The sequence below is a fragment of the Bombus pyrosoma genome, linkage group LG15 (assembly GCF_014825855.1).
Source record: "Bombus pyrosoma isolate SC7728 linkage group LG15, ASM1482585v1, whole genome shotgun sequence".
NCBI classification, from domain to species: domain Eukaryota; kingdom Metazoa; phylum Arthropoda; class Insecta; order Hymenoptera; family Apidae; genus Bombus; species Bombus pyrosoma.
In genome coordinates, this window is record NC_057784.1 from 8369067 (window position 1) to 8389586 (window position 20520).

The window sequence follows — 20520 nt, forward strand, 5'->3', positions numbered from 1 at the left end:
ATCCATCCCCCACGGTAAGCCATTTGCTCCGCCCCGCCCCCTGCCCCTCCAACAACGACACCCCTTCTGGCAACTTGCAGCTTAGCCATCCTCTCTGCTCCCCTCCAACGCGTTCGCCACCCTTCTATCTTCGTTCGTGTTTCATCCCTCTCGTTTCAACCATCCCTTCGGACCGTTCGTCTGTCCTTTGGTAGTCGTCTATCTATCCGACGCGCAACATTACCACCCCGTGAGTCTCGGAGCGTGACTCCACGTTCTATCCTTCTTTACCCTCCTCCGTCTCCATCTTCTCCTCCTCTTTCTCTTTCTCCACCCTGTCTATGCTTCTTCTCTCTCTCTCTCACTCTCTCTCTCTCTCTCCTTCTTCGTCGCTGTTTCTCGCTCGCACTCTCCGTCTCCGCTTCCCTACATCGCTCCGCGCGCTCCGGCTGCGTGCGCGAATGTTCGAGTAAGGCCCTCGTTCGTGTGACCTGTGGTTTCTCCGGCGTTTTCCTACCCTTAGTGCGAGCACAGTGCCCATCCGCAGTCCATCATTCGCCACGATACGCATTCGCGATTCTCGGCTACTTTCACCTCGTTGCTCGTGCTCGCGGCCGACGATTTCCGCGAGTGGATGTCACCGTGTTGTTCCTACCGATTCTTCCAAACGTTCACCCTGTTGTGCATCGTTCACCGTGCATCTTCGTGCAAGAGTACTTGACCATAGTTCGTAAATCGTGTAACGATGATCCAATCCGATCCAGTGGTAAATATTAAAAGAAACAAAGGGATGCGATCCATCGATCTTGCGTGGGAAAAAAAAACAAACGGAACACCGGCGAACGAGTGATTAACGATCAGTGGAAGAGAAAGTGACTCGAGGAAGTGACTCCGTGTTGCTCTTCGCGGTTTTACACGTACGGCAACGTCTCGCGAATAAACTAGCGGGTCGAAGAGGGGAAGAGAAGATCGGTTTGGGGTGAGGAAGAGAGGAGAAACAGCTACGTGTCAGGTTGGTAGGCGGTGGTGGGAGGAGGTGCTACCACAAGCGCACAATTATACACACATATACACACCCACACAAATACATTCGCCTGTATATACGCACAGTATAACACACACTGTGACGCGCGAATAAAGTCGGAAGGTGGTGGTGGTGGTGGACAGAGGTGGTTGAAGGACGAGAGGGGCGAAAGAGGGTGGCTCTGGAAAGGGTGGGCCTTCCAAGTGTCTTGTCTCCTATCATCCTGTCGTCCAGGGTATCGCTTACGAATGTCGCGCGATCGAGCGATCCGTCTCCGATCCAGCACGACCAGGGACGTTCTGCCATTGAAGGCGTTGCGACGAACCCGCTAGTCTACACCGTACAGTTTACCATTATCATCGTGTTACGCTCTCCGCTTGATATGCGACGCGAGCCGCGATTCGAACCGCTCCGCGTGTCGGATAGACCGTGTTCTGCCGTCGGACCGTCGGCGGAGGAGCATCCTGTGCTCTTCTGACGGGACGAACGCGTACAACGAGCCGTGTTCAGTGGAACGGGTGACTGTTTGCTCGAATCGTGTGCCATTCCAGGGGAAACAGAACTCGAGACTGACGTGTTCCGTTCGGGGAACCGTGAACGTCGCTGGAACGGACTCTTTGGACGCGAGTCAACGATGTCTGGTGAAACGGAGATCGAGGTATCCGTAGTGTCCGAAGAGGATTTGGAACTGGAAGGTTCGAGGAGCAGCTCGACACCGGCGGAGTTGCTTCTACAAGAGAAAAACGGAAAGTCTGGTTGTGGGTTGAACAATCACCATTCCTTCAGCTTTGACGTAGGCAAACCGGCACTCAGGCCCGCGTGTAACCCTCAGTACACGTCCTTCAGCATCTCTAGCATCCTTGGAAGACCCGAGTCACCTCCTATAGACTCTACATCGACGGTGTCAGCTGAAAGGCAATCGTCGGATGTTGACAGAGGCTCGCCATTGCCAACGACGAACGCTCAGAATTCCCAGAGAATCGGATCCTCCTGCGACAGCCCTGCAAGGGGTTTGTCCTCGCCTACGTCCTTGAGATTTTCCAACAATCAAAGGGGCGTCTCGTCGGTCGGTCACACGACAGATAACAGAAACAATGCTACTAACATGGGGATCGTATGTGCTACCAGTGCTACCAGCCCGGCGTCCACTTTCTCTCCGCCCAGCGACGCCTCTACGAACCCCCTGCTCGGTCACCAAGCGTCGGCCGACTTGGCGATGCTGTCGAGGTATGCTTTCCTCTCTATCGATCTGTTTCTTTTTTCACATTGTATGTCGTTCAATGAAACTTCATGCCGTTGAACGCTGAACGTTGAATATTGTGCGGTTTCAGCGTGGTTATTTTCGTAGTTTTCAGTGTACCAATTTTTGGTGGTCCACCGAACTGAACGGTCCCGTGGTTTGATGGATGCTTTGCGTTTCATCGTGTTGTTTGTGCGACTGAGTTTTGCAATCGTGAAACGATTATCAAACAATAGCTTCAGCTGTGTTTGACAGTATCGCGTATTATGACAGGTCGATGAAAAGAATTTGAGTTTAGTAAAAGTTTTCGTATACGCAAGATGTTACAAAATTCGTTTAATCTCTCTGCAATCATTCATCTCGTAACATTTTATCGTACGAAAGCGACCAAGCGACCTTTTATTCTACCTAAATAACGCTATATCTGACTAATTATTTCTAAATTGCAAGGATCGTAAATCCAGCCGTCATCGTCGAAATGTAAACAGCCTCGAAAAGCGCAACAATCGACCATTTACCGATAGTTCTGCCCCGCTTCCAAGAATAATTTAACACGTTCGTCGAACGAATGGCGGGTACGCGACGGTAGCATCTATTCGTTGCACCGATGTCGAATATAGTTCATACCAGTGAAACTATCATTTCGTGTTAATACGTCAACGCCATTAAATGCTGTTAGGTATCAATGTTTACTAATAAGGAATTAGTGCGCGCCATCAATTTTATATCTGCGGCGACCGCCAGCGCGATAACTATTTCATCGACGATCGCACGCCGCCGCATACGATTAACGTCGATTGGCCACAATCAACGCAATCGATACGTGTATGCCAACTTTTTTCTCCAATGACGCTATTTACTTTTAAAATCCTGCTTTTCGATTATCTTATCGAAAGTGTGTCGATATTATCCTCGTCTCTCCCTTATTTATCCCAGACTTCACGGAGAGGAACGTCAACAACCGATCAAACGTGAAACGCGAAAGAAATTCGGGAGAAAGATCTTGATCAATTCGACTTTTTTTTCTCTTCGAGGGCATTGTGTATAGTGCCATTATCCCAGTTCGTGACGCAATAAATGTAAACGAAATTATTCGAATAACTTATCTAAAGTGGCGTCGAAACGATCCGCAACGCTGTCCTCTGGTTTACCTTATTTTCTCAAACTTTGTCGAGAGAAAAAACCAGCAACCGCTTCGCACGTGAAAGGCAAGACATACCCGTTAAAAAGATCTCGGTCAACTGGATACTTCTACTGTTCGAGGATGTTCAACAAAGGATCATTATCTCTATTTAGGATGCCACAAATCAAACTACAATTCTTCGAATAATAACACCATTAAAAATGATCCGAAACATCCAACCGAGAACGGAATATCCGAGCACTCGTGATCCAAAATCAGAAGACGATATTGGACGATGCGCAAGAATCAAACGAAAGATCTTCAAATGAAATTTTCTTTCAGAGTGAATGCTCTTTTGGTGAACATACACAGGTCGTATGAATGGTATATATATATGTGGACTTTGGTCGAAGGACAGAGTGGTTGGAGGTGGTAGGGGAGTGATAAAGTAGCGGAAAGAGAAACGCGTGGCTGCAGCTTCGGATTATATTATGTGGGAATGGACCGAGGGGTCCGTAATGGGCCTATTAGGCTGTCTCATTTAATAACAACCGTAGCAACAACCACCCTCTTACATTACTTACGTTACTTAGGGCCGTCCGGCTCTGTATCGGATATATCTCGGCAAGGAACTCGAGCCGGGCCAAGCTGAGCCACAAGGGGCTGCCAGAGACGAGGGAGGGTTCGAGATGATTTTATCAGATTTACACCCCCTTCCGATTGACGAGTCCCCGCTATATAACCGGCTGCTTGCTTACTTGCTTGCTTACTCGCTCTTGTAACGGTTCGATGCCTCCAATTGCTTGTTTTCCACCCGTTTACCATTTGATTAAGTTGCACTCGAACCAACGGTGCATCGGGACCCGCCACTTCGATCGAGAGAAAAGATTATTCCGGGGCACGAGCTTGTCACCACAAGGGGGTGTACTTCGATGGCGCGTCACTCGATAATTTTCCAGATGGGTAAAATAGTGGCGCGTTAAACGACCATTGCTGTGCTCCTCGATTTTTGGATCTGCTCCTGTGAAACGTCAGAATACGTATCACGCGCGAAGAACACACGAGAATTTCTTGATTTTGGTATCGCTCGGACAATTTGGTAGATTCACAAATATTTTCAATGTCTCCGATAATCGATAAATCTATAAAATTCGACAAACGATCGAAGAATCATCTTTTGAACGATCAGTAGGATACAAAGAACATTCTTGAAATACCCCTCTGATGGTTTTCATATTTTGTTAACGCGAGATTAAATTATCTCGTGTTGCGATATTGTTTGAGATACACATTTGCGGTATATGTACGACGAAGTCCATTCTAGAAGACCATTAGACAAAAACTAATTGCACCCCGTTCCGTAGACTCTACGCCATGGAAGATCGAATATCAACGTAGGCGCGGAAAGTAGAAAAGAATCAATTAGGCAACGGGTGCATAATACATCAGCGGATGAGACGGCAGCGCGTAGTGGAAGTTAAGGAGCCTAAGGCTCCCGGGAGAAACGGCCACCTATCCCGTCCCGTTTCGGCCACCCCAACGAGCGTCTTCCGCGCGGAGGAAGCGAGAGCAACACACGCAAGCGAACACACTTCTTGGTTTGATTTATTATTAAATCGCTGCCTACGGCATCCGAGTCTTGGCCTCACCAAGGTCGGCTAAGTAGACGAAAAGCTTGCACCGTGAAATCTTCCCCGACCATCTCGACGCTTAACGTGCAACCCTCTCTCTCCCTCTCTTTCTCTCTTTCTCTCTCTCCCTTTGCTGAACTGATACGGTAATAGCATTTCCAGGGAGGAAGAGATTTCAGTAGAAAGGATTCCCGTGTAGAATATTACCTGAATTAGCCGGTCCGTGAATTTACCTCGCATCTTTCTCCGCTTCGCCACATTTTTGCATATACACGCGTGTAGGGGGTTGCAGAAACAGTTAACCCCCTACCGCTACACCCTTCGATCTAAACCGTTCTCCGTTTTAAGGGATCAATTGAAAAATATGACGTGTCTGAAAATGATTTTGTATCGATATCTGCGCCGCGATCTGAAAGTCGTGAAAATTAACAATAGGAGCGAGAGTCGGTTTATTAATTAACACGTCTTCGCTGGAAATTGGTTGATTGCTTGCGAGCGACGAGTATTTTATTTTATAGCTGTAAAAAGAACGAGTCTAGAAAGCTTTTTTACCGCTATGAAATAACTAGACCGCGAATACTTATGCGGAATATTTTTATGGACGCAACTGAAACATATCCCACGGTTTCTCCTGTCTCTATAACAAGATCCTTATCGCTTAAAGAACAATTAGACAGACTCTTATCCTGCTCCAAGGAAACAAAAATCTGCAGAAAGGAGTAGCAAGGTCGAAAATAATTCAAGTTGTATCGAGTTGTCGTGTAGCGCGAAGCTATCAGGTTTAAAGAGTGGCAGGGGAGGGGGCGGGGCGGTAGGTGCGCGAGACAAAGCCGTATTAAAATTGATAATATCCCAGTGATGAGAGGTAGAAGCTCGTGTGTGCGAGCGTCGTCAGAGTCTGTAAATTAATCAGAAGGACGACGCGTAACAGAAACGCGTTTCTCGTTTATCTTCAACATTTTCCTCGCGGTCCAATCTAATTACCGCGTGTTTATCCCGGGAAACGAAGCGCAACAAATGTAACAGTATTCCGTTTAAAAAGAGGAAAAAGAAAGGAAAAACCATCAAAAAGAAAATAACAGAAGGAGATGGATAGACGAAGAGAGAAGGAGAACAAATCTCGCACGAACACGGCATTGAAAACTGGCTACAGATACAGGAAGCGTCGTAAGGATGTATATCTGTATATGTCTATGTGCATACTATATTATATATGCGCTATATATATTTATTTTCTCCCTCTCGCCTACTCGACTACTCTTTTAGCAATGGTGCAAAAGTCGCGCGGGCTCCTTTGCAAGGGGGCAACAATATTCAGTAACGTAACCGCAGGCATATGACGTCTATGCGCAAAAGATCTGGCCGGGATAATCCGCGACAGAGTCGGCCTCGTTAATTACAGCGCCGATGAATGATTCGTTAATTAGCGTGGGATCGTGCTGCAAGTTTCAAAGGAAGGTACGATAAAGCCCATTCTGTATGATCGCCCGTAAATTACAGCGTCGGAAACAAATGTGGAATGAACGGTAGCTGGGAATAGATCACGAATAATAATCGCGTCGAAACACAGTTTCTCTCCTTCTTTCCTTCCATCTATCTCTCCTTCTTTTTCCTTCTCCGCCTTTTCCCGTTCTACCCCCTTTTTTTCACGTTTCTCCCTCTCGTTTTTCCCTCCTCGGTTCTCCTCTCTGTACGTACGTGTGTCGTTTCGATTCGTTCCTCTCTCTACCCTTTCGGGCTCTCGTCCCTTTTATTCTACCGTTGACGCTGATGACGCCTCCGTTCTCTCGCCGAAATCGAAAATCCCGACTGAAACCGGGGAAGCATGTACTTTGGAATATTTCGCGAGTCTGGTCTTTTATGGGGATGATTGCGAAACGTTCAATTTTTGAAAGTTACTTTTGCTAGTATCCACGATGCATGATTTAACAGGTCGAATAATCCTATATATATGCGGCGTAAACTTAAATTCGTTGTACAATCAGGAGCAAGAAAATTGTGTATGTTAATACGTAAATTGTATGTATGTTATACAGAAATTATACGTAAATAATCTTGACCGTGTATGTAGCGTAACTTTGGTATAAATACGAGAGCTGTTAATCGCGTAAGATGAATTTTCGAGTGTCGAAAAACGAGCCAAAATCGCAGAGCAGTAGCTGTCGGCACTATTCCATGTTTTCATGGAAATTGATTTCGAAAGCACGGATATGCAACCACTCCAGTATAAAATGCTATTTAAACGATCGGTCTACCGTTATTTATTCCGTTTGTACATCACAAGCAATGCCGTTCGTTTAGAATCGAACAATTTTTATCCGGTTCTTCGTTTCTTCGCTTTGTCATCGTTACGCGAATATCGTAAGATTTTTGGGAAACCTACGTTGGTGAAATTTCCTTAACATTACGAGTGAAATACGTATCCTGGAGGGTACGAGACGTCCCGTTCGAGGGTTAAACCGTACATACCGGAAACGGACAAGTTTTTAATGGGAGAAGAAATCTTAGCGGCGTCTGGCGTAATTAATTCCCCCTGGCGAAGGGTTTAATCCGCGAATGTATCCTGGTCTGGGTTTCTAAAGCCTGCAAGCGTCGCGCTAAAGCAATTAAGTTGTTTCCTTGAAATCCAGTGAAATGAAGTTGTCTCCTGTGTAAGCACAAGCATAAATCCTCCACTTGGCCTGTAACAGGCAGCCAGCGGAATGAAGCCAAGTAGCGGATTTAGCCGAGTACTTTGAAAGCCAATAACTCATTGTTGGGTCATCGTAATGACACTTTATAAGTCAGTACGTAACCATGAACGCTGTTAGGCAAATCGATAAAAAACAAAACTCGCTCCCTTATCGATACTAAGATTCACGCAAAGACGCGATCTTCTTTTCTTTCAATAAGGATAGAGCACGCTTCCCTCGTTAATGTCAATATTTTTGCATATGTTCCGGCAATAAAATTGAAAGGAAGCTTCCATTGAAAAATGCAAATTCTTTTCAAATTATGCAGAACAAAAGATTCGTACGATTTTATTTCGAACGTTCTGACATTTCAGGCCAATTCACTACCCTTCACGAAAACCCTTCGTTCTCGTTTAACCACCAACGGCGACGACGAATTAGCACAAAGCCTGGAGACGAAAAAAAAAGAGAGAAAAAAAGGAAGAAAGATGAGAGGCGTGAACGATCGGTCTCCGAGCAGAGAGCCCTTAATTACCAGCGACGCTGTGAAACCCTTGCGCCGCGGAAATCGGCGAAGTCTCGAGGCGGTGTAAAGCTGTGCGGGAACGATTGGCCGCCATCGTGCGTAATCGACTTCTCCTTCTTCGGACTATGCACCGAAAACTACCTCCCCTAGTGTAACGGTACACGACAAAAACGTATCGGGTTACGGGCGATCGTTAACCACGGCATAAAGAGTTTATATTCGAGAATGCCACTTACTAGGCGCACGCTCGCCCTAGAACGCGCGCGCGCGCGAGTACCAGCGTACAATCGTACGAGCAAGCGGGCAATATGACCGAGTAAAAAGGTGGGATAATAATCAATACAGAAAAAGGGATAATATATCCATTGAACTATGGCTGTATAGGGGAGAGCGAAGTTTAACGGACAAATTGGTGGAGGATCTGCACATCGAAGAATCAAAGCTTGACCATCGACCGGCTGTTGAATCGATACAGAGAATATCGTCGGTTTGACGTTCGATTCCGATTATATTCATCGTCGCGTTTCATCGAAGCCGTCCGTATCCGATTATGCCGGGGTGACTCGTAATCAACGAGTTTCTTCCTGTGGACATTCGATCGAGCCAATAAGATCACCGACCGGCCAACGGGAAAGATCAAGTCGGAGAAAGAGAAAGAAATCGAAGAAGAAAAAGAAGAAGTGGATGGCGAGAAGAAAGAAAGGGATGCGCCGTATTGAAGTTGTGTTGATAAAGTAGAATCGAAGGAAGTCGAGGACCCTCGTTGAATCGATCGAGCGAAGGAAGAAGCCGGAGCAAGAGGAGTAGCGCCCGTAGAAAGAAGAGAAGAAAGCCTCTGCTCACGGCCATTCATTCCGCTGGCTACCTAAGAAGACGTAAGCCGCGCAAGAATTAGGCAGAAAAAGGTGGAGCACGCTCCTCGAACGGCCGAGAGTGTTTGGTGTTTATACCTGGCTCCTTAGAAAACGGCCTCCCTCCAAGTAGATGCTTACAAACAGGCGGTTGTCAGATTTCTTTTATCTTTCCCGGGGCATCTGTATGGCCGATGCCCCCGGCAGCTACTCCTCTTTTGCATTTTCTTTTTCTTATACCGCGACTAGCCGCGTCGACCACCCTACCAGTTATCGATGCGAGACAACTGGAATTGCGTGCTTCTCGCACTGTGACTTTCTTCGGGATTCGTCGTGAATGTTCGTGTAGTAATTACTTGCAAGCGGAGTTGATCTTTGCGTTGAAATTTCTTATAAATGCATAAATATCCGCAGTCTAAGTGTGTAACTCAAGCTCTGCAAACATTTGCACGCACAGTGGCGACAAGACTCTCGTTAAAATCAATTTCAACTATATTCAAACAAACATCGGGAACGTCAAATGAGAAACGAGTGTCCCTGTACAGTTCTCGACAACTCCGAACGATTAAGGAATCCCACCGCAAGCAGCGTGTCGACTCGACAAGCTTCGACCGTCGGAGGATTGGTCGGCGATCGTCGACGAGCATGAACCAAGCCGGAGGAAAAGTGCATCGATTCGACGATCAGAGATCGTAACTCGTGGCCGGACTGAGAGGGAACGAACGAGTCATGAACAACGGGGGAGCTGATATGGCTTCCGAATCGGTGGGCTTCTTGCCGTACCGGCTCCCGACGATGTGTTCGAACCTACATTTCTGATGACCAACTAAATCGCCGGCCGCAAATCGCCGCTAGAGCGTTAAGTTCTCTCTCTCTCTCTCTCTCTCTCTCTCTCTCTCTCTCTATCTCGATCTCTCTATCTCTGTTTCTCTTTCGATCCGAGCGCAACGTCAAGCGTTCGCAGCTGCACTTAACGCTGATCAGGAATAACGATCGCCAGGCTGTTACACACGACCCGGCAAAATGGCCGGTATAATTGAGAGCTCTCTGTTTCGCGAGCAGGGATACGCCCTGAGATAGTTAGACGTTGGCAGCTCTGTTTGCGGTAAGATCTAATTAGAAACTTCTACTTGAGTACCACTGAAAAGTATCGCTGTTATTATTCGAGGATAGACACTAACGTTGGGAAGTTTGAAGTGGCAGCAGCTTTGCTAGTCTTTTGTCTTAGTAAATTTCCATTGAGCGACTGGAAATTTTTCGTAGTTCAACTAATATGGAAAGTGAAAATAATCAAATCGCATGGATGTACGAAAAATGGAAGAGTTCGACGCTCTCGGTGAAAGTTTAGTCGAGATAATCTGTAGAATGGAGTTCTAATTGTAGTTGAGCACCTTGTATGCGTCGGCAGCTCAAGTTGCAGCTCACGAACCCAGAGCTCAAGGAGCAATTCGGTTGCGTGTACATTGAAAAGCGAAAGCTGTAGAGCGGCTGTGCTCCAGCCGTGAATATCCTCGTCGAGATCAGCACTTAGGAGAACGTAACCTTCCATTTACAAATATCCGGATTTGGGGATTTGCCCCTGGTTTAGACAGGTTTAGGTATCACTACGAGCTCCATTTACCTTAATCTACAATTAAGAGCACCTTCAAGAACCCGGTAACAAAGAGCTCTATTTACCAGAAAACTTGCAAATGGCGGATATTCGCTCACCGCTCAAACCTTCGTCCGAAAGCTAATTACCATCATCCAAATACGATCCACCCTAACGAGTTATCATCTTCACGATTCTACTCCGTCCTACACGTCGATTCTTTTTACTCTGCAAAAATTACGTGCATCCAATCACTCGATCGCTGAACAATCTTCAATTAGTCACGACCTACGATTCCATCGATCATCTATTTCATTCGCGAGATCTGTTATGCCCAATTCTCCATTCACGCTCTCGACTTCCGATCACAGGCAACGAATAAAAGAATCCTCGACGAAGGTAAACCGATTCATCGGAATCCCGTAAGCGGATTTTCACCGTTAATAACGAGGCTGTACAAACAGCGAGCCATGACTGGTGTCATTGTTGGGCACGGCTCGCGTCGCCCTTAATAGGCATAACTCTTGAAAAATTCTTTTGCATCGTGGCAAAGATCGAGCAGACGTTAATGGCTTTCGGAAGATCGCGAAAAATCGGTTGCACGGAGAGAATGGTTTGGTCCTTTTTCGCGAGTAACGCAACAAGAAAGAGAATGGAGCTCGTTTTCGACGAAACGGCCGTGGACCGGATAAATGGGTTTGGAACCGTTTGCCGGTTTTTCGAGCGCGGAAACGAAGGGAGAGAGGACCAGGTTGAATCGTGGCCGACGCCTCGGACACGGCCACGTTCCGACTGTGTAAAGCCTCGCAACGCTCGCATTCAGCTACGCTTCAACCCGCTGGAAACGCGGCCGCTGTGTTTTAATCCCGCTGTTTCCCTCTTTTTTTTTTAGCGTTGTTTTATTTAGAGCGCGGCTTTAAACGGCTCGCAACCGGCGCAAACATTTCGCTAACGGTTTCACTTTTACGCCGCCGCGCCCCGAAATGATCCGGCAGAGCTAACTCTCGGTGAAACGTGACCGATCCTACGCGAATGCCTCCGGGTTAATCGAACCCATCACAACCACCCTTTAATCCCAAATCCCTCAATTTTTTCCGTTCTGCGGAGTAAATGTCTTCAGAAATGTTTTGCGCATGAAGGATACGAGAATCGAGGACTTTTTTGCAAGTTCTGATAGGATGGGTCTCGTGCGATCTTTATAATCACGTTGTTGAGCCTGGTGTCTCGTTTAAGTAGGATCACTGGACGATGTCAATCCCGGAACGTTAAGATTACTCTGCCAATTATGACTGGCGATACAACTGAAGTTTTCTTTGCCATTTTCTTTTCAAACAAGCAGCGTATCACGAAAAATAAATTGAATCTTTCTCGAAAATAAGTAAATCAATCTGGATCAGAGACTCTGTACAATCCGTGAAAAACAATTACACGATCCTCGTGACATTTGTAGCGCCAAAAACTAATTAAAGAGAGAAGCGATCGTTGAAAAATCGCATGTCTCTTAAATCACAATTAACTCCTTCATGGACTAACTTCTTATAACCAGAGGAAGAGAGAATTGTTTTTTTTCTTCAGTGATACTCGCTTGTAACACATTTATTAACTAAGCGAGTTACACGATACTAGAAAATATTCGAAGAAAAATGATCGACACAGTTTTAGCCTTCAGTGGCCTGAAGTTTTAGAACTTCATCGAATCTTTCGTTTTCAGATTGGGCCTGATGTCGTCGTTGATAGCGGGCCGATATCCGGTCGGAATTGGCGTCGGCGGCGTATTCTTTCCGTCAACGTTGCAACACCTTCACCAACAACAGCAACACCAACATCACTCGCGGTTGGCAGCCGCTTCGTCGGCCTTGAGCAACGCCGTTCAGGTCACCGGCCAATCGGATATCGTCGATGCCGACGGCATCCGCGGCGTTCTACCCGGTGGCGCCGGTTGGCCGTTTCCATGGAGGCCGACGCACGGCCTGCAGACGCTGGAACATCCGTCGCCGAGCGACGTTGTCGGCAGCTTGAGCCGTGTCAGTCCCGCTTCCGCGTCCTTTCCGCAAAGGGGTGAGTTTCCAACGCCAAGAATCAAGAATTCTACCACTAAACAAAAATTTGGATATAGTCTTTAATTAGGAAACTGAAAGTGATTCTTGAAGTTGAACCAACAATTCAAGGTACCTTTCTTAGTGTCACTAAGTGACAGGTGATGGACGATAGTTCGGATTAAATTGATTAATCCTAGAGTATTAGTTTACTTTTAAAACAAATAACGTTATCTCAATCTGTATTCTATATTCGATTCTCGAATTGAAATCGATGTAACTGGACAACGGCATACTCGTTTATCCTTGATACATTCACCCATAGATGACATAATAAATGATCCGATTAGGGACCATTTGACAAGAAAGCTACTTCTATCGAATATACATATACTCGTACAAATATTCTACAAACATTCTAGTAGTATGATTATGCGTGAAATCGTGTCGACTTGTTGAATCATAAATTTAGGCTACTCGTGCGTGATAGAGGCTTGTAAACATTCTCGTGCGGAACAACTCGTTGATTGAAAATCGTGCGCTCGCTCTATCTGCAAATAGACCGTTGAATGAACGTGGACATCAACGATGCATCTATCGTTGCACATCAATCCCAAATTGCGCGGAGAGAACGTGATCGATTGATTGACATAATTTCTTGCAAACGGCCTGTTTGTACATCGACAAAACTCAATTACTCACGGTTGAAAGAAACAATCCTCTTCCTGTAGCTTCTGACTAAATCGTCGATTTTTATGCGAGGTAGAGGGCACAAAAGTGACGTACTGTTTGGTTGCAAGGAAGTATAAATAAGGGATGTTTTACGAGAGAAATTGATCCGCAATGAAATACACTTGGGAAGATGGGAATTCGCGAGCATCGTAAAAGAAACTGGAAACGGTATAAGAAAAAGAGAAAAGGGCAAGACGAGGGCTCGTACGCGTTGTACGTAAGTGTATAAACGCGAGCGTGGACGTCGACGAGTACGGCTTCCACGGCTTCCACCACGACAAACCAACGTCGATCGCCTTACCCGCCGATCGTTTTACTCCTGCCACTTCGCCAAAATACTTGGCAGCCTGCTAGATGACGACCGTTTGCACCTACTGCGAGACCTACCGCTTATAGTTTCGTAAACACCTCGTCGCTTTCACATTCTTCGATCGTTATCCTAGAAAACATTTCACGTAACATGTAACACGTAACAGTTGACATTCTAAAATACCTTAAATTCTGATCTTAGCATCTTGACAAAGAAATAGGAAAGGACAATAGGTCAAGATTTACATAGAGATCGAGATTTATGAGAAAAATTTCTAAGTCTTTTGTAAAACATGCTTTATCTATACAAGATATTCTTCGTGTGTAAATCACAGAAAAATGATAATCTTTTACATGGAAGATGTGTAAATTCGAGGTATAATGGAACAGTCGAGGAAACTGTAGGTTCTTTGAGTCAACTGACGGAATGGAGGCGCGAAACACGAGATGTTCACCATGGATTTGCGAGATCGCGGTACAACCAACTCGATGAGTCGAGTTTTGCGCGGAAGGCGCGAAGGACCGATGCAGAAACGACAAATATTTTATTAGAGCGGTGAAACACGGCTACTCCCGATATCTGAGGCAATTATATCAAAATGGATAAATAGAATATTAATTAGCGGATTATCAATCGACTAAATATTAAATGCAACGGCCGGCCGAGATGAATAGCTCCAATTGATTTATCGAATTCATTGGCCAAAGACAATTTATAGACACATATTCTCGGCCCGGTTGATCGACGATACCGAAAGGGATATCTCTGCGATTCTGTTTCGACCGATGCCAACGACGAAAACGCTTTAAAGGATCGGTTAATTAACGCGTTTAGCATATGCCAAACCGTTTCCACCAACATTCAATGATCGCCCGAATAAATAGAACGATTTGTGAAATTATGCTGCCCGCGTGGATTCGTCACTCGCCATCATACTAGTAATATCGCGTTCCATAATTATCCAGTTGAAACCGTGAAACGAAGATTAAACTGCAGACACCGTTTCCTACTCTAATATGCTAATTTCATCGTTATTATATAATGACCTCTTTATCGTGAGATTAAATCAAACGAATTTAAGCTATGAGAACACTTTGGATTCCTTCGAATGAATCTTCGATTTTTATCATTTGCGAAAATACTTGTAGCGGCACACGAGCTACAGGACAATTCAAATCATGTTGTTGTTTTGCCTCGGGGTATCAATATCGTTAGGATACACGTAATGTAAGAATAAATAAACTCCCGACAAAACAATGTCGCCGCTACGTGCAACCGTCGAACAAAGACGAATTTGAATTTTCCGACTCTCCCCCGACCAGTATAAATGAACGAACGCGATCATAAGGAAAACAGTTATCAAGCGGTTATAAGTCGCGCGAATCAATATCAGAATTACCAACGAGTTATCAGCGATTATATTTAGCGATTATACACTGTCTTAACGAATCCGTTAGTACGAGCGCCCTTCTGTACTTATTTATTTAACATTTTAAATATACTTGATGGTTTCAACAACGAGCAATCTCGTCTAATAAATCTCACGATCAACCACTCTACACATAGTCCTGTACATACTTGTTGATTTGAATTTTTTTAGGACTATGATAAATTAGTAGATTGCGGATGCTTATGCAAATTCATATTTTTATGAGCAGGGCTAAATAGAAATTTGTTTCACCCTCTAAATGATATAACGAGTTCTTTACTTTGGATATTTCGTCGTATTTTTGCGCATCATGCATGTTGTGTATATTTTTGCACGTTTAAATTTCCCAAGCAGTCTACCAATTAGTTAGCACCGTGGCTACTAAATTTTATTTTCAGCGTTACTAAAATTATGCCAACACTTTTAACAAAAATAATGCTTTCTTTCGCTAAAATACAGTCACTTATAAGGAACTCCGTACGTTCCATAAAACCACCGTTTTTTTATTTAAATACACGACATATTTATTTCTCAATATACATAAAACAGCTCCTGCTTGTCTTACCACGGAACATACTAACTTCACAGGGAAATTTTGTAACATTCTATTTTAATAAAAATGACCTCTTCATGAACTATACAAAAGCTTTTATAAATGACGGTATTAATGTACTAAGCTGTTTCCTTCATACCGCTTATAATACTGTGATTTAACTGTAATAATCGATATACGATATATTTAGGTCAATTAGATATTGGTAATTTTAATATTAAATCGCAACTAAAACTGTTTCATATCTTCCGTCGGAAGCGTGGGACAATTTATAGCGCGGTCGTTGGCGATAGTATCCATTTAGACTCTTGCATTCGCCACAATGACAACGAACTACCGATCATCGCTGACATTGGAAGCATATGTTTCCATTACGACATGCGTGGCCGCCTATCGGGAAAATTGAGGCGTTAATCGGTATCGATGAGCAACCTCCTGCGGCTACCAAAAGCCAACGCATTATCTTATCCTGTCGCTACTTTGCATCGATTATCGTCCGTTCTAGACGACAAGATATTCAAGCGTCCGCTTTTACAGCTTCCCCTTTACGACGGAATCGATTCTCGATTATAGAACGACGATTTCAATCTTACTCGGAAACTTTCAAATTGGGTTCCTCTTATCTTATTACTCAAAATCAAATTCTTACAATGTACGCTATCGCCTACCGATATTCGTTACAAACCGAGTGTCTTTCGCTGCTTTTGTTTCCAATCAGTTTACTACAAATCTTCGTCTTGTAATTGGCAATATCGAATAAAGGAAAATTTTGTTGCAGTTTCCCAGTAAATGTAACGAGCAGATGTCCTTATATAATACTTACGGTCGGCAGTGTATATAACTGTCTGAAGGCTACCAATTTTCGACAGGCCAAGGAAGGCTAACAATTTTCAAGCAATCGTATATCATTTTCCTGCAGACGACCTGGACGACGAGAACGGGGAGGAGCGTCTGCACCGGACACGGAGTCCGTCGACGGGCGACGAAGGACACGACGATCTGGGCGAGCAGGACGACTGCCCGGAGGCGGATGGCGAAGGGGAATCCACAAACTCGACGAGTCTTCACGGTGGTAGCGGCGGTGGCACAGGGAATAGCGGAGGTGGTGGAGGCGGTGGTGGCGGTGGGCAGAACAGCGTGCAGGTTGGCGTAGATGGTCGCGACTCCAGCAGCATGAAACGAAAAAAGAAGACGCGAACTGTGTTCTCGCGGTCGCAGGTGTTTCAATTAGAAAGCACGTTCGACATGAAACGCTACCTTTCGTCTTCTGAACGCGCCGGTCTCGCTGCATCGTTACGGTTGACCGAGACTCAGGTGAAGATCTGGTTCCAGAATCGTCGTAACAAGTGGAAAAGACAACTCGCTGCCGAATTGGAGGCAGCAAACATGGCGCACGCGGCGCAGAGACTAGTCAGGGTGCCGATACTGTATCACGAGGCGTCCGCCGGAAGCGGAACGTCCGGCAGTGTCTCGGTGTCGGTCGCTGCGCCGCCGGCCGCCGCTGCGCCAGCGTCGGTCGCCACGTCGGCGCTCTCCCACTCGGTCGGCGTAGGAGTCGGCGTCGGTGTCGGCGTCGGCACCTCCTGCCCCCCTACCACCGCCCAGCCGATCTTCTACTCCCATCACCATCAGCACCACCATCATCACCCAGCTCACGTGCAGGCGCACACTCTCCTGCCCCACCAGGTACACCCACAACCGCCGCCACCCCCGCCGCCGCCGCCTAACGGCCAACCACCCCAATCCTCCTCGCAATAACACCGTCCGGCTCACGAGACCGTCGGCCCGCTGCAACCAACCACCGCCGACACCGCGGTCTCCCTCTCGCGACTCGCCTCGATCGCCTTGTCCGGATAAACGTTTTCTTCTGCCGTTTCGGTCATCTTGGATCGTCGATCGTGCGACCTTGATCGAGCCAGGTAGAGTCCCTTCTTTTCAACGTTTCCTTTTTCGTCAATTACACTGATTTTTCAGTATTCTGAGGTCAGTCTTGTTTTAAAAGTTTACTGGAAGTCGGTAGATTAGAGAATATCTGTGATCCGATATTTTATCACGATCAGATCTTACCGACGAGAGGAGAAGCTTGACAAAATTTTATCATATATTTTCTACCATCTTTGTTTCTCCTTATTTGGTTTAAAATATTTAATCACAATTATGTAACACTCTATACGATATAACTTTACTTAGAAACACGAGGAACTTCAAATATTACAACGTATCTTAAAAAATGAAAAGAACGCTACATGGGAAATTGTAACTGAGAAAAACAGTTATTTGAACGATACAAAAGAGTATCACTCGGATCTTTAGAAAATGAAGGAACAAAACGATCACCGAGAGTTAATGCAAAATGATGGAATTTAAAGTAAAAGAATTCGCCAACAAAATAACCGAACGATTTTAAAAAAACAGAGAGAAGTTTAACCGAAACACGATCTGGCTTGTTCAAGCTATCCGAAAGCTTTTCAACATCGCTGGAATCGCGGGTTTGGCTCGTTAAGTTCCGGCACGATCGATGGCTCTCGAGTCTCCGTTTCAGCAACGAAACGATCTCGTTTTATCCACGTTCGTCGCGTCACGTCTTTCAATTGCACGTTCCAAGCCCGTGTACTAGCATCCGCGTTCCGTTCCAAGCGACGATGCATCGAAACGTAAGAGGACAGGATCGTCACGGTGTCGGAGGTTGGATTTTTCGCCGCGGTTCAACGCGACTGGCGACTTCCGGCAAGTCGAACAATTGTAATATAAGTATGTATCTAGTCTGTCAACTTGTCGATAAGAAACTGCTCGTGGAACGATTATTAAGAATATTTTGTCGATGAGCGCAGGACAAACACAGTTCTGTCCTTCCCTCTGTTTCTATAGCTGTCTGGCTCACTTTATGTCTTTCTATCGTTTCGTTTATTATACGCTTTTCTAAATACGTGACACGAAACTTGTTTCTACCGTTGACACAAATTTTAATTTCTTTCTTTTCCTTAGTCTTCTTTCTAATCGGGAACGTTGCAAACATAAAACGGGAGGAATCTCAAAGAAAAATGTAAATGTAACCGCTATGAGATTGTAACTAATTGTTAGATACACCGTAAGACACAGGCAGGGTTCCTACGACGTCATTCTACCTGTTGTGATAAGTATTTAAACGATTAATTTTATTAAACGAACGGTATAGTTACGAAATACCGGCTCTCTCCTCTCCTTCGCATTGTATATCTCTCCACCTAATCTATAGACGTCAATTAAGGAAAATGAAAAGCAAAGCACACCGCTTGTCGCGTCGTGTTTTGTACGGACGTTTGTGATCTGAGATTCACGCAGACTATTGTACAGCTGATCGTTTCGTAATCGCTAATAATGATCGTTGAACCATAACGCAACAGTCCACGTCGTTCAACATCCCATCTCTCACGTATCATCGTCCCTTTCCACGCGTGTTTTTGTCCTGAATCTTACAAATATTGAGTTGCAGACATCAAAAAATAATCAAATTTCAAGGGTATAAAAGATCAGCCATCCATCGTTCAACGCTTCGAACGACGATACTTCGGATGTACCAACAAAGATGAAAAGCTAGAAAAATATCGAACGATCAACGAAATATCTTCGAATAAGACCGCGAATATTCATGATCCCGTGGACGACTTAACACACCGTGGAACATGTCGCTTCTCGACAAAGTCAACCGATGTTTTCCCACTAGAACGCCTATGTAATCGAGTCGTCGTGAAGTGGAAAGTGCTCGATAGACCCTCGTCGATTGTCACCGCCGTACCCGGTTCGTATTGTACTCTGTGTTCCATCGTTTAATCGTTTCCTGCGTTCTTGTTGAACATTCTGAAATGCGTTGATTTCGAATTTCCTGAAAGCCAGAAGTAGCTGTGAAATGCGCGACTTCGCTCAGCGAGACTGTTCCCGGAGTGGAGACCAGAAAGTTTCAAAGGCTACAGACGAGAAAAAAGTTTCATGGTTACGCTTTTACTAGACGTAATTTTATTTCCTTCTCGTGTTTGGAAACATAAAAATTCCAATTGGGATCGTGAATTTAATTTCAAGTTACACACATCCCGATGCAAAAGTAATCCCGACGAGTATGTATAGCCACTAAAAAATACCACAATGGAAACGGGAATATGAAAGAGGGTTAACCAGACATCCCTCAGATATTCCCAACAATTCCTCCCGATCAATGTCTCCACCCCGCAATCGTCTCCAAAGACAGATAAACCCAGACCGTTCGCGCAAACACGATCAAAGAGTATAGAGGGGCGGAACAGGGCGGTTTCGCGAGGATATCCGGTGAACGGGCGACACAGTTTTAGCGCTGTGTAGAATGGCGATGCTGTGTCAGGTGGTTCACAGGCACGTTCAGCCGATTCATCGTCGCTTTCGAGGAGAAAACGTCGAGGCGCCATTGGTGGATGTCGACCACGAGGGAGCAGGAACGACAATGCGTCCGTACCGCCGTGTTTCTCTGCATCTGCACACGCCGCACAGCATCCAGAGTAAGTACGCGCACGTAAGTACGTGCACTTCAATCATCGTTCTCACAGGCCGTCGCGCGCCATCGCGCCTTCGCCTCTTTTTCGCCTCTGATCTCTCTTTCTCCGCGAGAACCTTTCATCCACCGAGCGATTACATCCTCCACCTCCAACCTCCTCCAACCTCCCAAACGGCCTCCGTGTCCCTCGTTTTAGTTTTATTCCGCTTGCACACGTTGCCCTTTTCTCTGCTCCGCGCCCTCTTTACCCAACGTTTACCGTTTTCCTTTCTGCGACACCCGGTGTCCTTTCGCGCCTCAAACCGACCAGGGACTCGATTAT

General features: G+C 45.5%; 1 protein-coding gene across 1 annotated transcript; it reads left to right on the forward strand.

Annotated features, from left to right (window-relative positions):
- The first annotated feature begins 336 nt into the window (after positions 1-336).
- Positions 337-19485, forward strand: LOC122575583 (homeobox protein Hmx). The gene is made up of 3 exons (XM_043744692.1): positions 337-2230; positions 12349-12695; positions 16617-19485. Exons 1-3 carry the CDS (start codon positions 1638-1640, stop codon positions 17453-17455), a joined length of 1779 nt encoding a protein of 592 aa, XP_043600627.1. The 5' UTR covers positions 337-1637; the 3' UTR covers positions 17456-19485.
- The last annotated feature ends 1035 nt before the right edge of the window (positions 19486-20520 follow it).

What these genes read in the sequence shown, in the direction of transcription:
- LOC122575583 (XM_043744692.1), top strand. Translation starts at nt 1,638, where the DNA reads ATGTCTGGTGAAACGGAGATCGAGGTATCCGTAGTGTCCGAAGAGGAT. An exon ending in GACTTGGCGATGCTGTCGAG is followed by an intron (nt 2,231 to 12,348) that starts GTATGCTTTCCT and finishes TTTCGTTTTCAG; the next exon opens with ATTGGGCCTGATGTCGTCGT. An exon ending in CGCGTCCTTTCCGCAAAGGG is followed by an intron (nt 12,696 to 16,616) that starts GTGAGTTTCCAA and finishes ATTTTCCTGCAG; the next exon opens with ACGACCTGGACGACGAGAAC.